Consider the following 19,377-nt stretch of genomic DNA (forward strand, 5'->3'; position numbering starts at 1 on the left):
ATAACAAATTGTTTCTCCTTTGTTATTGATCTTGCATTCAGATTAATATACCAGTCCAACTTTTTCCAACTAAACCTGCATCCAAAATAAAGTCTTCCACTTACAGAATGATCAGGACGACCACGCTACTCTGATTGCACAGGTGTGTTTATAATTAAGAAACTATCGAGTTCACTCAAATAACATATAATTACCATAATTACTTGGCGGATACACACAAATCTGAAGTAATAATGGATTGTTTTGTATTCCTTAAAAGTCAATAAAATGAATAAAAAGTCAAGTCAATAAAATTAGATAAAGGTTGATTCCATCCTAAATAAAAAGATCCATGTCTGAGAAACCTCTGAACAACAGGAAAATATCAGGGAATATCATTACACATCATACACTAATAAGAAACAAACAAATAATCCACATGTTGTAATCCTAGAAGTCTGAACGTTTGAATGAACTGGGTCAGATCTGAGTGTGGCCAAGACATCAGGCCTTACCAACAGAATCTGTATGAGACAGTCTCTGCAACACCTAAAAATAAAACATTACAAACCAGAGTTTCTCTAGGTGGATTCAGTCCAATTAATCCCATCAACACCACACTGTATCGTCCTAGTTTGCACACGACCGCGGTGTCACTGACACATTCCCATATGGCCGAGGATTTTCCCCATGCAGTCAACTGTTCATTCTCTTGAGAGAGTCGGTGTTGTGCACTCCCACCACCGGCACAACTCTCCCACAATTCTATTCTGAGCCATAACAGGCCGGCGCGCAACCCCGCCACGAAACTGACAGGTGACAGCTGCGTCGCCGTGGTAGCAGGGAGGGGCCTGGGAGTGTGTGAAAACCAATCTGGCAGCAGCAGGCGAGGGCTGGTATGAGAGACATGCTTGGGAATGGGTCCCAAACTGTAGGCTGCACACCGGACTGCTGAGGACAGAAAACCAAAATAAAAGAGCGTGGTGTAGGGGAAGTGAAGTGGCATGTGGAAGACAAATGTGGAGGGAGGGGTGGAATTCACTGTGTCAGAGGTTTCTGCTTTCTGTAGTCGTGTTGGCTCTTCAGGAACACGACAGCAAGGTGAATCAGAGGTAATTCGGTTCAGCAAACTGTACCACATGACCACATGTAACATTTGGTTGTAACATGGGGTCGTCTTTCCCCATTGTGCGCCACAATTAATGGCCAACAGCACTCTACTGGTGGGACCCAGCACCTGCACCTACTATCCTACAGTCAGTTCCTATATACTCAACGCTCTTCTGGCTGTATAGTTATATATTTATATCTATTTATACTCTGTTATACCACTCCAGCTCATGTGTACAGCTGTTTTCTTTTCTTTTTTCTTTTCCTTGCAGGGTTCAATGCACTCAGAACTCAATGTGCAATATTCTCTATATATTTGTTTGTTTTTTTCTATTACTGACTTCCCTATCTTCCCATCATTGCAGTCAGATTCCAACAAAGAACACTGTGCATGCTGTACAGAAAAGACTATTTCCAAAATTTATATTTTTATTTTTTTATATACCACTTGTACTCATACTTTGTTTATATAGGTCTACTACTCCAAAAAACCTATTCCAGAAATTTCTGTTTTTAATTTTTTATGTACTACTTTTTATTATTTTCTGTTGTTTTATGTTTAATGTGACCTATGGGAGCAACCCACTAAGTCAAATTCCTTATATGTGCCAACTGACTTGGCCAATTAAACCGATTCTGATTCTGATTCTAAAATTGATTCTGAATAAGTTACACTGTAACTACCTTAGTACTTGCTATAGTAAAGTTTTTCACCGTATATACGCACTGTACAGCCATTGTAGATAATCTTTCCATAAACAACAACAGCAACAGACATGAAGATTCATGAGAAACATCTAAAACTGAGCCACCACAAACACTCGTGGGTGACCCTGTGATTTTACATGGTTAACATTAGCAATCTACGCCAGTATCAACCACAGTCTCCTGATAGTGAGACTCAGAGTAAATGAGAGAAAACAAGCAAGCCTTTGTCAGAGATGAGAGCGGAGACTACCAACCTCATAGCTGTCGGGGGTTACGTGGGTGTCGTGAAATATTTGGAAAATCTCCTTCTTAATCAGTGGGGGTCACTTGTTCGGGGAGGAGAAGACTTAAAATGCTAAAGAGCGACAGAGGGGAGGACAAATGGTGGGTTTGTGTACCACACAGAGTGCGCTTTGTGGTGCCCAAGGACTCCGGAGCATCATGTGAAGTTGGACACAGAGCATGTTGAATATATCAGCCCGGAAATTATCATCCTGCTCCATCAACAAAAACATTTGCATGTCTCCTACATTGTCGTGTCTTCAAAAGTCAACAAAATCATCGCTATACATTTGACCTTGATAAGTTAAGTAGTGACGCAAGCCACTCTCTTTTCTGCTGATTTGATTTCCTGAGTGGATTTCCTAATGAAGAAATGGGATAGTTGTACACAGTTTATTTCATCCTGCCATAGACAGTGAACTTGGGTTTTATGAGATATAAAAGTTGCTGGGTAAAGACAACTGGGATGTCAAAGCTTCACAAAGCTGAGGATAAGTCCTCCAGTCTCCTATTTCAACCACAGACAATGGATCACATCAGGCCAACAATAGAGCAGCACACTGCTTCACAATCCTGATATATAAACCTGAATATAGACTGGTAAATTGCAATTGTTAAATTAAATGGAAAAAATAGCATGAATAAATGTAAAAGTTCATCCCAAATAGCTCTGTCTCTGCAATAACGGTGATAGACACTTCAAACAGTTCTGACAATGCTATTTAGCATTATGTGTGAATAAATCATAAAGATGCCATATTGCTGTACCTGACTAATTGCACCCGCCTGCTGGCTGCTTCAAGCTCCATCACTTGGCACGCTTCCTCACAGCATCTCCTCAGGCTTGGCTGCCCTCTTCCTGGCTACCACACTCTCCTGTTGCCCATGCAATCACAACACTCTCCTGCTACTCCGCTTCTCTCCTTCAGCGTGTGAATCTCCCTTTCTGTTTCTCACTCCGTCGCTCCCTCCCTCCGTTCTGACTTCTATCAGCAGTGTTTGTCCGGTGATCTACCTACGCTGGCCGTTAACACTCAGCCGGTCTTTCTTCCCTCTAACAGTACACTCTCTGTGTTCCCCCTTCCTTCTCCTTCCCCCCCTTCTTCAGCGCCTCCGTCCCTCCCTCTCACCCTGCCCTGCACAGCCTCTCTGTCTTTCGCTGAGTGTGGGATTGTGACTCGGGAATTTACAAAAAAAACAGCTGTTCTCTTCTCCCATTCTTCTTCGCTGCCCTTTGCAATGCTTGAATATCATTTCCCAGCTAGCTGGATCTAGACTCATGCCATTTAGAGATTTGGATTTTCATCGTTGATAAAGGCCCGACCATTCAGAAAACAAAGGGGTAACACTGGCACAGAAAATGTGAGGGTTTGGAGATTTTGTGTCACTCTCAAATTGATTAACAGCTCTTGGCATAACAGCATATTGTATGTGAGAACTAATGAGCTTTAGAAATAAGACTAGGAAAGAAGAATCTTATGTTAAAATGGCTTGAGAAGATTCCAAACAGCTTATTTTAGGTTATTTATAAGGGTTTGTTCAGCCAAAAGTAAAACAATTGTAGACAAATCCGCAGTTTATTGTAAATTATACCCACAAATGATACCCTCAAAATGTCTGATGGGGTATTTAATCTATCAGAAATAAACCTCATTGGCTTATAATTAGTCAGTCTAGACTTGATGGGTTTCCACAATTAAATAAAAGAGTTTTCCCTGATGATAGGCCCTTACTCAGGATATTCTGCTGCATTGACTCAGCATCTTGTGGATTTCTTCTTCAAACATATTCAAGTTGAAGTACTTAGTGGCCTAATTCACTCAATTTGCATGCAGTACAGTATAAAGAAGGTACTCAGCTGATCCGGCAGTAGGGAAACAGGTGCACAATTCTTTAAAACGAGATGAATAACAACATTTTCAGTCATGAATAATGTCATAACCAAGACAGGGAGACAAACACTCAAAGGAAAAGAGAGAGAGAGAGCAGATACTCAGTGGCCGACCACTACAGATGCCTCAGGAGAGTTGGCATTATTGCTGTACAAGAAGAAGATATCAAAGGTATTTTTAGCACTATGATAAGAGCAAGGAAGATAGGAGAAAAGTCAAGTCTAAAATTACTCTCACAGGACAGCGGCCTAAATGTCTGGCTGGTTGGTGGCACAATATTTAAATGTAGTGTAGGAGTGGTGTGGTGAAAAATGCCTCATGCTGTGTCTGGAAATCTCACATTTTTAGTACATTTTTGCCAATATTGTATTTGTGAACAGGGTTGGAGCCATTCATGAACAGAATTGAGAATGCATGGTAAATTCCAATTCAGTTCCTAGAGTTGGAATTGGAATTGGAATGTCACCCAGCTCTAAGGAAACAGAATTGGAATTTAATTGGAATGACAAGAAACAGAACTGAATTCCATTAAATTCCATTTCTAAGAGAGATTGTGTTGACTTGCTAAACACTATAAATCAAACAATATGAATAAAATAAAGTTAAGACAGTTAAATCAAATACATTCAGTCATAATGTATGTCACCCTAACCCTAACCCTTAGATATTATGCATCAAATACCACCTGAAAGGTCCCTTTAACATTTTATAATATTCAATATTGATAATATTGAACACTACATGTAATATCAGACAAAAAAAAAAAAACATGGAATTTCACAGAATTTCACTGAATTAAATTTAACTTCCCGAAAATCCATTTCAATTCCAATTCTGTTTCCTGAAGGTTTTTTTTTCATTCATTGAAAATGGTTCAGTTTTGTGCTGTTGTTACTGGAAACACCATACCACAATTCATGAAAATACATTAAATTAGGGCCTGAGGAGTTTCTACAACACAACCATCATCAACAATTCAAACTGAAAATTAACTGTAAATCCTGCAATCTCTACACACAAGTACACCATAAAAAGCTCAAGCCACGGCTCAATACACAGATGGTGATCATGCCATCTATCTCACTTCATTTGGTTTGACTAGATAGGGTCGTGACCTCAGATGCCCAGAATGTCCAATTCTCACAGGGGACAAATCAGTCTGCCGGCCAGATATTTACGACCCCTCCCTTTTAGCATGCTGCTTGCGGTTCAAACACAATCAGCCCTGTTGACGGACAGCTGCATGGCTACTTGTCATCTCCTGTTACTTGCTGAAGCTCCTGTGTGGCGCTCTCACATGGGAACCAGGAACAGAAGCCTCGAGGCTCATGGGAGATGTAGTTTTTTGGACGGTGGACAAATGTCGACACGGGAAAAGAAACAGCAGCATACAGGTCACATTAAGTTAGCATGCTGAGTTTATCATGACAAAATGAGTTATTTCTGATACATACACAAACATACACATATTATAAATCTGTGTACTATTGAAGGGAGCAGATATGATGACACATAAATGATCTAAATTGGTACAATAAACCTAGATGACTCAAAAAAAACAAAAAACACGTTAGTTTTAAGTGGACATAAGACATTTTGGACATTTTAAGGTGCAGCCAATCCTTTGTCATCTTGTATTCGGATGAATCATCAGCCGTGTCCAGAGGGGACAGATTACAAATAGCAGGATTCAAGTGATCTGATTACAAAAATGTAACTGTTATTCATTATTATTTCTTTTAAAACAAAGATACCATTGAATAAAGGGGTGATTACCTGGTGGATTAGTCAAAAACATTCTGATGTGGGATTATGGACACAGACACAACTTAAGTAAATTCATAGTTCATGGTTGTAGAAGATAATGATAATGCTATTCCAATTCTGTCCATACACTGGAATACATTTTCCATTTAACTTGATATTTTATTGCTTTCAAAGTGCAAAGTAATCCCAAAGTAATAGAAAGTAATCACATTAAATCACAGAGTTAATGAAAACCAATTGATTATGTTACTGACTGAAATATTCAGCAGGCAATCTGTATTGTGTAACACAATAAAAGTGTGAAAGTGACAGTGACCATCCCAATCCTGGTGATCAGCCTTTTGTGCTTTACAAACTGCAAGACTCCAGCAGATGGAGCTAGTTCATCATTTTGTAGACCAAATACAAAACCACATTGTTTACTTACTGCTATAATGATTCAGAAATATAAGCAATACATTAAGTGTGGCCAAAATATATAAAAAGGCTCTACATAGTTACAAAACTAGATACTATAGTAGAATACTTAAATAGAAAACATGTGGAACATTTCTGAGTTGTGATGCATCACTTTGACAGAAGATGAGGCTGTTGTCCTGAGTGAAAATACAGAAATGAAAAACCAAAGCAGACTTTATAACTGACCAAGTCCACTGGTCTGACTCAGAAATAGCTAGTCTGCAGGTGAACAACCCAGAAAAAAAACTTTGTGCCTAAATAGCTTAATACGGATACAATATACCAGTTAAGTGTTAATAAAGGCCTCCAGTGATTTCTATTTTTCTAGATCATTGGATCTCAAACTGGGGTGTAATTTGTCTGATTTTTCTCAAATTTTTGCTTTTTTCTTGTGAAATACGTAATAGTTTTCAGCCTTTTGGCCTCAAATGATAACCAAATGAAACGAAACTCAAATGAGACAAAAATCATTCTGTGGTTGAACTGTTCTCCACTCTGCATATGCAGCCTGTGACAGGGGGGCGAGCGAGGCATTGTTGGCATTATAGGCATTGTCAAAAAGTTTGAGAACCACTGTTCTATAACACACAGCAGAGAAAAATGTAGAGATTGAGGATGACAGATGACAGAGGTGATGAGTCAGACTCATATATAAAACATTACAGACACACAGTACAGTCCTTAGGCCACTAAGCCATGAGGATGTCCACAGTTTCCCATTATGTCATTTGTTGCAACAACTGAGAATGTCAGATCACTGTATCATTTTACTATCGCATTCTACCAGCCAGGCTGCAACAGGTAAAAGGTCAAATTCAATCAAGTCAGTTATCAAAATGATTTGGTCTACTGTCATGACATTTTCATAGTATTCCCATGATGTCACATTTATTTCCTAGTAATATGGTGCTTTACCATATACACAGTTCATTGGCTGTGGCGGTCATTTGATTATCATCAGCTGTTAATGTATTACAATCAGCTGTTATTTTCCTACCAAGATGGCCGTGTGGTGATGTAACAGAATACTGTGGTTAGAGTATGGCTCTGTGTGATCTATACTATCTATTTTGAAACCATAGTAGCAAACAAACAAAGCTGCAACACTAAAACACAAACAGACCTTGGCCCAGTATCCCAATGTCAGGTATGGACTACAGGAGCGTCTCCTATGCCTGATCTACATCGGTATGTATAATTTAGTGCAAACTTGGCATGAGATACGACAGAGAGCAAAGATGAGGGAGTTTTGGGGGGAGGGGGATAGTCCTCAATAGATGGATGGATAGATATAGAGGTAGAGAAAGAGAGGGAAGGCGAGAGAGAAACGCGTGGAGAGGAACATGTAACCAATGCTCCCACTATAGGTCAGACCGCAGACAGAATGTATGTGGGCCAGTTGTTACGTGACAGTAAATCTTCTGGGACCAATAGTGCGTGAATGAATGAGCGACGGATATTGTTGATAGATGGTGTTGAGGCAGAGGGGAATAATATCACAGGAGATTAATTAGCAATCGAATTAAGTAGATGTAGAACAAGTCACCGGACCCAACATATTAAGCTGCTACATGTGCATGTAACACTTATAAGTTCTGTATGAGGAGAGGAAACAGAAAGACGAAAAGAAAAAAATAGTCTTTTAGTCTCATAATACTGCTATATCTTATTCCTTTACCACTCCACATAGTCATACAAAATGCATGTTCATCAAGAAGAAGCCAAATTATGACGTCAATTTGTTGGACTGAGATACCTTGTGGGAAAAAAAGATGTGGAACAGGTGTTATAGATCATCATTATAGACTGAGATTTCATTTTACACAGCAGCATGTAATGTGGGAACCCCCCCATACACACACACACACACACACACACCACGCCATATGTGTCATGTATAGCTTATACCACTTTGCTCATGACATGAGTGTAGAGTTACCACTTACTCACATGCCTAGCATAAGCTCACACATTCAGATACAAACATATAGGGCACCGAAGGTCTGGGTGTGATTATTCTTGGATCATGGTTTCCAATTTTGTTTGCCTTGGTCAAGGATTGATGTTTTTACCTGTCATATCGGTTTTACTGTAAAGCTCTCATGCGACGAACTGTAAATTCTCACTTATGTCCATCACAGGAACTGCTGCATAAATCATGCTCGGGTCTCTGTGATCATTGGCATAGTTTAGGGGTGATACAAGTAGACAACTACATATATATATTATTACTTGAGATATATACAGTATATATATATAGATATAGATATATAGAGAGAGAAGTGCTGCCATTAATTTTCTTTGCAAAAGGAAAATTGAGTTTTAGAACTACTTTCACATTAGCTACTTTAAAGTTAAAAGCATGACAATTCTCAGACTGTACTTGGACATATCATGACTTTAACGTAAATAAATAGCGTAGTGTCTACCTTATACCATGTTTTATTTTTAGTTTTACCATTCCTTTTTGATATATGTACAAGATAGTAGTGGTCCCTTTTTAGGACCCCTAACCCTAACCCTTAAAATGAAGCAATGCCTACCTCACCCCCACACCCCCCACATCACAGGCTGCATATGCAAAGTGGTGAACAGTTCAACCAAAAAATGATTTCTCCTTTTCAGGTTGTTTCATTTGATTAATTATCAGAGGAGGCAAGAAAACAGAGGAAAAAGAAAAAAAATAGAGAAAAATAAGAAAAAATAGACATGATAGTACAATTTTATAGAAGAACTAGAAGGGCACTCGGAGAGCGCAGACCTCCGCCAAGGTTCGTGCTATTATTGCTTGTTCGTGAGTCGGATCTGGATCCGCTCCAAAATTTAATGGGTTCTTCCTTGGCCCATGCACACCCACGAAGTTTCATGAAAATCGGGCCAGTAGTTTTTCCGTAATCCTGCTAACAAACAAACGGCACCGAAAACATAACCTCCTTGGCGGAGGTAAATATGTTTCCAATCCCATAAATCATCTTACCCCAAAATTATCTCGTGACCCCCTGGGGGTCCCGAAACCCAGGATTAGAACCACTGTGTTAAGATCACAATATTTCTTCTCTAACCAGTCATGGTGTGCATTTTGTAATTGGTTATTAGCTGTGACAGCCTTCATCTACTGTATGTAAATATTCATGATCATTCCCTTCAGGAATTCACCATGACAAGAATGTTTTGCTTTGTCTTTTCAGCTAGTCGCAACAATTCTGCTTTGGATAAGTAAATGAATCCGTAAGTAAATGAATAAAATTAGTTTTCAAACCATCACAATTTTACTGCAAATAAAACAGGCTAATGATAGCACTTGTCAAAAAGAACATCATTCCAACTCTTCATACTATTATTGCAAGAAAAGACAACAAACACAAATTGCCTTTCAAATTTTTACACAAATCCTCATATTTTTCATTACTGTCTGTGCAACAGTCAAGAAAGTAAATGACAGCACTTAATATGTTTGAAATACTCGCATGTGTGTTTGATCACCAATACTGTTCTTGGCACTTGCTAAATGAGGTTGTGTGAAACATTTGGCCTCCAGGAGTGTGGGTGTTTTAGTGTTTGTTGGTGTGACCCACTTTTAGTTCCTGTAAAGCTAATACTTGAGGTGTTAAGGCAGCATGAATTGGGGCCCACCTGTCAAAGTAGAAAAGTGATCTTCAGAGTGTTAGCTGCGGCCTCTCAGATATCCCAGCGAGCCTGCCGAACCCAGAGGGGAGTGATTCTCACCCCTTCCTGCTCTGCCAAATTGAGAAAGGATCAATGGTGTGAAGACTTTTCACTATGTGTGCAACCTTATCTCAATGACACACAATGGCTCTCACCTATTAAAGAATGATCACAGACACTGACAAAATGGGAGCAGTAAGGGTCAAGAGATAATTTCATTTTGAATGGTTATCAGTTGATATTTTATATGAAGTTTTTCTGGGATTTCGTGGCACTTTCTCACTATCGCAAAGTCACAGTGAGCGACTTCCATTTTTGCAATATCACAGCATTACATTGCAAATGTGACAAAATTGAGTCATTAGTAAATTACAAATACATGACAAGAGTGGAATATTTTGATCAAAAAACAATCACTATATATTAGAATACAATTATAACAATACATACTTTATTTCAAAATACATAACTACATGACAGTCAACATGAATACCCAGAGAAGGTGATGCTATAGCATCAGACGTACGATAAAAGAGGAAAAAGCATCAGACATAAAGTAAAAGAGAACAAAAATGTAAAAATATATGTCTCAAAAAAGAATGAAGGGTTGAAGTCTTTTTTAGAATAAGAAAATTATTTTCTTTAAACACCACATTCAGTATCTAAGCGCACATTTTTATACCTTTTAACTGTAATTAAAAGGATTTTAATGTACTAGATAAAAGGAACTAACGTGAATAAAACATAAACCGCAGCTGTAGTTATCACTAATCTGTGAGTATAGCATCATTAAAAAAACACATTTGACCAACTTGTCGCAGCTCATTCTGTTCTCTTCAATATTGTGCATGAGGACTGAATCCCAACCCAGAACCCTGGAAGAATCTTCTTCTCGATCGGAGTCTTAACTCTATGCAGCAGCTTCACCTCCCTCTCTGCTCCCTCACCATTTACCACATAAAAACACAGAATCCCCGCCGGCTGGTCAAGGTAAACCCCGATGGTGGAGCAGTAGGGGACATCGTGGATGTCTTTGTTTAACCCGTTGAACCAGACCTGGTAGCGGTTTCCTGACCAGCACAGACCCCACGACTCCTCGTTTTCCCCCAGGCCGCTGGGCCCAGAACTGGCCCTCCGTCCTGCTGCTTCATAGGTGGCTCCGATCACCACCCACCCTGAGAACTCCACCTCCCAGTAACCCCTCATGTTCAAGATACCCTCTTTACACACCACCTTCGAAGAAAGAAAGAAAGAAACAAACAAAGAGAGAAACAAACAAAGAGAGAAACAAAGAAACAAAGAAACAAAGAAACAAAGAAACAAACACAAAGAGTGAAAAACATTATTTTCTTTGCTAGATGGCATGTTACTGTATCTGTATGGGTTTTTTTTTGTTATTTTTTATACCTGTGGTGAGTACTCATATCTCTCTGGTCTATCCAGGACAGGACAAACTTCCTCAGTTCTACGACACACCTTGGACCCGCTTTCAGAAATCCACAGCATCTTATTGGCCGTCTTATCATCCAAAGACAGGTTCATCCAGTCTAGAGGGGAAAATCAAGCAATGTCATCTTTTATTCATAGACTGACTGTGAGAACTTGCAGGATGTGGTCTCTAAACGTTTTATTATTCAAGAATCAAAGTCTGCTCTTACACTTTATGAGCTCAGCTCTGCTGGTTGGTTCTGGGATGTTGGGAACATAAACGGGAACTTTTTCTGTAAGGAGAGGATGTTAGCTTAAACACAAATGTCAAGAGGAGGATTTGATGCTCACTATGTTACTAAAATGCATATGTGGGCTTTTGCATGCCATCAAGTCCAATACCTGCATGTATCTTTTCAGTCTTGCTGGATTTTGTTTTCTTAACTAAAAAGGTAAAGGCCAAAGGTTAAACTCCAAGAAGGTGAACAGGTTGTTTCCTTACTAAACAACCTCTTAAACAACCCTGCAATCAAAATGTAATGCTTGATGAGGCAACTTTCCGATGACATTATTCTGTTCAATTTGGATTTTCCCAAGGATAGCGTATAATCACTCATCATCAACTTGTGAGACCAAGTGTGAGTGAGACCAAGAATATGAAAAAGCCTTGTCATGAAATCTGAGATGATGTGATGATAGAAGCATACAAATTGTATCATGTCATAACTTTTCAATATTGTAAATGTATAGCGACTTAGAGAAAATGGAGTGCGTGTTATTGCACACAATACAGCATACTCATAGTCATTGTCTTATTTTGAAAAGACTGCATCTTCATTTCCCACTCATAAATATCAATGGGCTAAGGTGTATTGATGCCTTAGTATCTTGGCTGATATCAGTGCATCCTAAATACTGTACATTTGCTCAGGCACAGAATACTTGAAAGGTTTCTCTCCAAATCGTTATATATCCATTTCAGAAAAAAAATGCAACCTGACACTCATGATTCAACAAAAAACAGAGATGATTCGATCATGAAAAAGAGAATTGCTACATCTTAAGATGACTCAAAACTTAATCTCATAATGTGCATAGGTGTCAGTTTTTGGTGGATATCTCATTTTGGAATGACACCCTTCACTTGCCTATCCCAAATACTAAAGGTTTGTTGGTCTGCATGTAAACACGTTCACTCTGTGATGACAAGATAGATTCCCAAACACAGTGTTTGACAAGACCATTGGCAAATCAGTCATAGCTGCAGATTCCAAACAACATGAGGCCACACTAGTAGGCCTAGCTACTATACAAGTATTTTCCAAAACTGCAAATTCATTTGATCCAGTGAAGCTTGGGCAACAGGAAAGTTTAGATGAGTTGAGTTTATGTTGAGTGTGAAATAAATCATGATTATAAATTTAATGTTAACTTTCTTTCAGTGTAGGAAAGTAAACATGTCAAAGAGCATGATTGCATCATGAGAAAAAAAAAAAAAAAGAAGGGTTTGCTGAGTTGAGGCTTGCTATTTACACCTGCCACAGTTGTCAATCACAGTTTGAGCAGGTCAGAATTCATTGTATGAGAAGTTCTCATACATGAGATGTAGCAATGTAAATTTATGATCGAAAAACAAACACATTTTTCAGGTTAAATGACTGTGGTGCTTTTGAATTCTACAAAACATCTCATACCTGGTTTCTTGGTCTCTGAGAGGATTCTTGAGGAATTGGGTCTGCTAGGCATCTTGAGACTAATTATCCGTTTTCAGAAGCTTAAAAAATAACTTCCTTTGATATTTCCAAAGAAAATGTGTGCAATCTTCGTCTTTGGCTGGACCTTTATACGCTTAGTACAGATGAGGTGGGGGGCGGTGGGGGGTCTGAAGGGGGTGTGTGAGGTCAGCGGAGGGGTCGCTCACCAGGGGGTCGAGGGGGTGCATGTTCTTGACTTTGACATATAGAAAGCAATGAGGCTCGCATGGACATTTGACACTCCTGTAACTTTAGGAGTCTGTTCAGAAAAGCATGAGGATGGGTACAAACATTACTGGAATGTAAGATTCAGTGACTGGTCTTTTCAGTGTTGTCAACACCGGTGGCATATAGGAGGAAAGAAACAGAACTGCACGAACTAAGGCTCTTCAGTCAGACAAAGATCAGCTATGTGATCTAGAAACAGATTATTCAACTCAAATCAACTGACCTCAATAAGACACCCTATTGCAAAATGAATAGTTCTGATACACACTGTACAACACTGTAAGTAGGTCTGCAAGATATTGCAAAGGACAAGTACTGTAGTCTAACAACTATGGTGTATGGACTAATTCATACACCATAAACTGGTTCAGTAGGAAGAAAAGAACACTTGCAGCTTCTTTAATGGTCAGTTCAATAAAGTATGTTGTTTTTGTGTTGTGCTTGTTTGCCTCCATTCAGCCATTTCTCACCTGCCATTCACATGAGCCTGTCCATTCAGATACATGAAGGAAGGATGATTCTATTCTTGAAATGCACTGATTTTAAAATGATTGGACAAAATGAATGTACAATACACAAGACTTGAGTTAGCTTGACGAGTAACATCGCCTTACCAGGATAGGAAACTCAGTTCATGTTGCATTGCCGCTCTTTACGCTTTTATTTGCTTTGCTGTCATTCTATTATCTTAATAAATTAAGAAACAAGACACGATGGACCTAATGTGACTTATTTTATGTTTTATTATTTTAACATTTTGCACATTCAACATAAATAGTCATACTCAACTTCACAACCTTACAAATTGTTAGTAAACAGTAACAATGGAGTAACAAAAATACAGAATACATATTTCATCAAATGATAAATATATCAGTATAAACCTTGGGTGGCAGACTGGTCTGGTGGTTATTGAAACGTCCCATGACTGGAAGGTTCAATCTTCCTGAAGTGTCTTTATTGAGCAAGACACTGAATCCCTACCTGACTGCTTTGTTCCCTCTAATGAAAAGTATATGTGCCTCAGAGATGTGAAGCATATATGTAATGCACACTATAAGTTGTAATTATAATGTGCATTAGAAAAAAAAAGTATTTACAGTAACGTAAAGGTGCTGTGTAAATAAATGTTCAAATGAAATGGAAGACAGTCACAGCCATCTTGGTGTTATCCCTTCAACTTAGGTTTAAAGCTGCCATCATGGCTTTAAAGGCAATAGAGTGAAAATAGTTTCACTCCTCTCTCAGCCAAACTTCAGCTCATTCATGATCACTGACTTTTAGTTACGATGTTTGAGTGTGGTGTTTCAGTCCATTACTCCTCCATCTTTGTTATCAAGCAGTAGGACTGTGTCCCCACCCAGAAACCTGGCATCATTTTCTCCTGGAAGGAGCTCTTAACCTGCTGCAGAAGTCGAACCTCCTTCCTCCCTGTGCTCTCCTCTCCCTCCTTCACTTCCTCCACCACATAGAAATTAAGGATACCAGCAGGTTGGTCTAGATACACACCCAAAACAGAGTACTTAGGGATCTCCGTGAGCTCCAGGCTCTGGCCTTTGTGCCAGGCGTGATAGCAGGATCCGCCCCAGCCGAGACCCCAGGACTCCTCGTTCTCTCCCAGGCCGCAGGGTCCGTCACTGATCCTCCTCCCCGCTCCTTCATAGGCGACTCCGACCACCGTCCATCCTGAGTACTCCACCTCCCAGTAGCCTCTGAAGCCCAAAATACCTTCCTTGCAAAGAACCTGAGAGTGTGATTGAGAAAAACAGCGGAATTTAGAGTTAAACTGATATTATGTAACTTTATGATTCAAAAAACGGCCCACTGGAGAATTTTAGAGCAGCTCCCCTTGTCCGGTTTGCAGCTGTCAAATGGGTTGGCTCAGGTTTTAAATAGATAACACAGAGGACAACCCTCTGGTCCAATTTGTAATTACCTCCCTCTTACAACCCCCCTGTCAAACCAGCCAAACCCCACCCACCATGGCATGGTGACATCAGATTCACTCACACTCTCATCAGATTCTAAATCAAGGGACATGTAGTTGGTTACATATGAGCATTTTATACCATTAGACACATGTACCTGTGGGGCATGCTCATATCTCTCTGGTCTGTCCAGGACGGGACAAGTGACACCATCGGTCATACGTGCCACCTTGGCTCCGCCCTCTGTGACCCACAGCATCTTATTCGCTGTCTTGTCATCCAGAGAAAGGTTGATCCAGTCTGGAAAAGAGAAGAAAAATGTGTGGATAAAAAAACCCTGTATTTTTGCACTAGATTGTGTAAAGGTACAAAGAAATGTTCTTACATTTGATGAGATCAGCTCTGCATGTGGGTTCAGGGATATTCGGCTCATAGGTTGGGGTTTTCTCTGAGGAGCGAAACAGAAACAGCATCAAACAACCATCAAACAAGGTCATGAGAAGCGTAGTCAGATGGGAGTTTCTTATGTGCATTTACAAAGCTTAACCAAATACTGTAATCATGCCTTTGATAAGTCGGTTGTCTTACCTGCGGCTGCATTTCCATTCTTTGCTTTTTTTTCTACAAGAGACAAAAAGACAAAAACAGCTTTTTACTAGAACAACCTATGCTGTATACAGTAAGAATCAGCTTATTTACTTAAAGCTGTTATAAATACTCCACAGTATGCGTCAGGTGTGCCTCAACTGGTGATGAAATGAGCCATCGCTCAAAATGGACTCATGAATACTCCGTACTTAGAAAACCATCTGCCTCTGTCAGATCATCACATCAGCAACTGCATGCTTTCTGGAGCCAGTGGTTGATTCATGCCAGGCGGCTGGAATTACCAAGACACCTCGCATACTGCAGCTTCGGCTTCAGTCGCACTGGACTAGAGCATTTACTAATAGCATCAAAGCTCAGCACAATTTATCAAAGGAGGAGGAGGACATGATCTGCTTGCAAGAAGCGGGAGACGTAGATCCAGCTATGCTTTTTTCAGTGTTAATGAGGGAGATCTGTTACATGGTCAGTTCAACGTAATGAGGTGAATAATGCTGAACCAACAGAGTTGAGTAAATTCCTTCAAAAAGTAATACTATACATTACATATCTTAATACATATTATCTTTCAATCAAAATAAGTTAAATTGCAATATACACTATTTATATTATCTCTGACCTACACTGACAAACATGGCTTACAGTACAAGCAAGATATGTTGGTTATTCCTCAAATTAGAAATGTAGAGGACTTATTTGAATAAAATACTGTTTTTATCTCCCCCTAAATTAATAATAAGGAAGGAAAAGATTATGGAAAAGATTCTGACACCTGTCAGAAATGCAATAATCCATTTGAAAGTAATGCAGATTACAAGTAAAAAATACTGCCCAATTTTCAACAGTAATGTGTTATATAACTAGCCCACAACTTGGCATTAAAGCAATACTATTGCATGAATAATAGTTACATAACTGGCTTACTCCTAATACTGATGCTGTAACTAATACTTTGCTATCATGTGCATACATGCATTCTTCAGGTTTCTGGTAAGGACAGAGCTCAAGTGAAGAAGACAGCTAATCCCCAAAGCATTACTGTCAGCATCTGCCAACATAAATGATGTGTTTTATTTATATCAAGTTGCAACTTCGCTCCTAAAATAAAGTATCTACTTCATTCATACATCTAAGTCATCTCAGGGCATTCATAAGGCTTATCTTGGCGAACAGTATCAGTAGTAAAACTGCAATGTGGGTTTTTCGTAACTCCCAATGACACGTTACATGTTGACAAGTATATAACAGAGAAATTTATAGATTTTCACAGACACAATAAGGATATAATAAAGCATGAGAAATAAAACAGTTTTATACGGTGAGTGGCAACACAAAGGATTCAAGGTGAGGTTGTAACTGAACGTAAACAACAGAATTCTGATCTTTATCCCCATTTCTTTAAGTTGTCTTTCAATTGAGGTGATAAATAATGAAATGGGATCAACATCAAAGATCAGCAATGTTATTTTTGCGCTATGCACCCGAGTACGAAAGTATCCATTCCAAATGAGCTGATATTTATCTTTCTCTTGACTGCTCGCTGAAAGATACCCGGCAAGAATTTTAAACCACCTGTCTGGATATAGCACAAGGTGATGAAAATAACTGCTTTGTCTGCATGGCCTCATTACAACCTGACACCATACTAAACATTTAAGCTGCAAGCCGCTTCAAACCAATCTAACGGTCCGAACAGGGCTTGTTAGTAAAGTTGTGACAGCTTTTGACTGAATTATGTTTTTGGATTATGGATGGGTAGATGCTCACTGCATCCGTTTTGATGGTTTCAATATCAACTTTAAGGGTGTGAAGACCTGTGAGAATTTTGTTGATACTGTATAAGCTTGTGACATGCTTGTCTAAGTCTGCCACCCTGTTGGATGTACAAGCACTAGACAGCTTGATAGCTTTGCTAGATAGCTTACTATCATCAAGAATGCTGGATTCAATTAAATTCCTGTTATAAAAACATCAACAATTGGACTGGAAATCAACTTTAGACAACAGCAAATGTGCAACTAGCTGTAAGACTGTGGACCTCTGAAAGTTATGCTAGAGCTAGATAACAGTCTACATATATTTTCCCGCAGACTTTCCTCCTTGCTGCTGTTGTGATTCTATGCGGAGGCTGATCAGTCAGGGCAGGCACGATCGATTGAAGACCCCTGCTGCATTTCTGCTGAATGTCATCAATTTACAGGACTGACATTATACATGCAGCTTGTTGAGCTTGAATCTCTTTTAAGCAGGTGACGTTAACACTTCTTGAGATATCTCTGCCAGTCAATAAAGACAAGCATGAAATCAGTCCGTGAAATATTGCGCTGTGCCTCCGCCTTTTCCAGACAGGCATAATCTCCGGTGACCCACTCATCCAGGATCAGCTAGGTAAATCAGTGGCCTCAAAGGATAATAAACAGCTGCACCACTGTAGTTATAGCTTGGGGTTAATAAATCAGGTTAATTTAAGCATTGTTGATAATGATTGCTACATTATCGCATCGAGTAATATATGCTGCAAGGTTTCATTTGACAGAAAAGCAGATGAACCATGAGATATTCTCAAACTCTAGATGACTCTCTAGAGTTGTTCAACAAAATGTATGAGATTCACCAAACTACTAAATCTCATGTGTTTAATTTAAGCTGGCACAACAGATTCTAAGTTGTTTGATATACAGAAAATGAAGTTCACCTTTGTCTGGCTTCCTGCTGTCAGACATGATTCTGTTGGTGGTGGGCATCTTGATGCTGGAGGTTGGTCTTGTAGCTGTTGAAATTAACCTTTCTCTGCTTGTTGTCACCGGTCTCTCTGATTGTGATGAGTCTCTGTTGGCTCCTCTGTGTGACAGCTTGATGTCACTCTTATATACCTTTCATATAGGACAGAGGTGAGGGAATGAGGGCTGGTGGCGTGGACATGAGCGTGAGATAAACGGTACCAAGGGGAAGGGGAGGAGGCAGGAGGCTTGTAACTGGAGCTGTGTATGCACTGCGTTTTTCCTTAAAAAGGTTAGATGGATGCTTAGATGTCTCTAGGGCAACCCTGTAACACCCCACCCACCCCACCCCCACCCCACCCACCGACCCCCCACTGTTCTCTCCACATTGCATAATGACAGCATTGATGTTGGATGGGATGATTGGTATGCGCATGCACACACACACACACACACACACACACACACATACAAACATGTAAATAATCTATATGGGAGAGTGTAGACTGAGTAGCAGACAGTGTGAGGTCTAGCAGGTGCAAATGTAGCAGACTGTATGAAGAATTCTGTCTGTTTCTGCTTGGCAGACTAATAAAGTATTAATGCAAGTGACCCCTGTTTTACCCAACCCACCCATTCATAAGTTAAAAGTTAAAATGTGAAAAACAACAACAACAACAAAAATCTGCATTTTTTTTTTGGGTCATTTTTCCCTCCAAGGAAAATTAAACTTTTATTTCAATATTTTGATACATTAATATACAGTATATTGTAAGTGATGATATACAGTACATTATTACACAATATCTGAGCATTCAAGTACAATCTCTGAACACACATACATTTCTGA

The 19,377-nt window shown here is 39.4% G+C and overlaps 2 protein-coding genes across 2 annotated transcripts; both read right to left on the bottom strand.

Annotated features, from left to right (window-relative positions):
• Positions 1–10,685: 10,685 nt before the first annotated feature.
• Positions 10,686–13,037, bottom strand: LOC139918045 (stonustoxin subunit beta-like). The gene is made up of 4 exons (XM_071907306.2): positions 12,986–13,037; positions 11,522–11,584; positions 11,271–11,410; positions 10,686–11,096 (listed from the first exon to the last, which is right to left on the bottom strand). Exons 1-4 carry the CDS (start codon positions 13,035–13,037, stop codon positions 10,686–10,688), a joined length of 666 nt encoding a protein of 221 aa, XP_071763407.1.
• A 1,001-nt stretch (positions 13,038–14,038) lies between these two features.
• LOC139918076 (stonustoxin subunit beta-like) lies at positions 14,039–18,664 on the bottom strand. Its single transcript, XM_071907345.2, has 5 exons — positions 18,503–18,664; positions 15,790–15,822; positions 15,587–15,649; positions 15,359–15,501; positions 14,039–15,017 (listed from the first exon to the last, which is right to left on the bottom strand). Exons 1-5 carry the CDS (start codon positions 18,549–18,551, stop codon positions 14,589–14,591), a joined length of 717 nt encoding a protein of 238 aa, XP_071763446.1. The 5' UTR covers positions 18,552–18,664; the 3' UTR covers positions 14,039–14,588.
• Positions 18,665–19,377: the final 713 nt, after the last annotated feature.

This window comes from Centroberyx gerrardi, chromosome 20 (genome assembly GCF_048128805.1).
Source record: "Centroberyx gerrardi isolate f3 chromosome 20, fCenGer3.hap1.cur.20231027, whole genome shotgun sequence".
NCBI lineage: Eukaryota > Metazoa > Chordata > Actinopteri > Beryciformes > Berycidae > Centroberyx > Centroberyx gerrardi.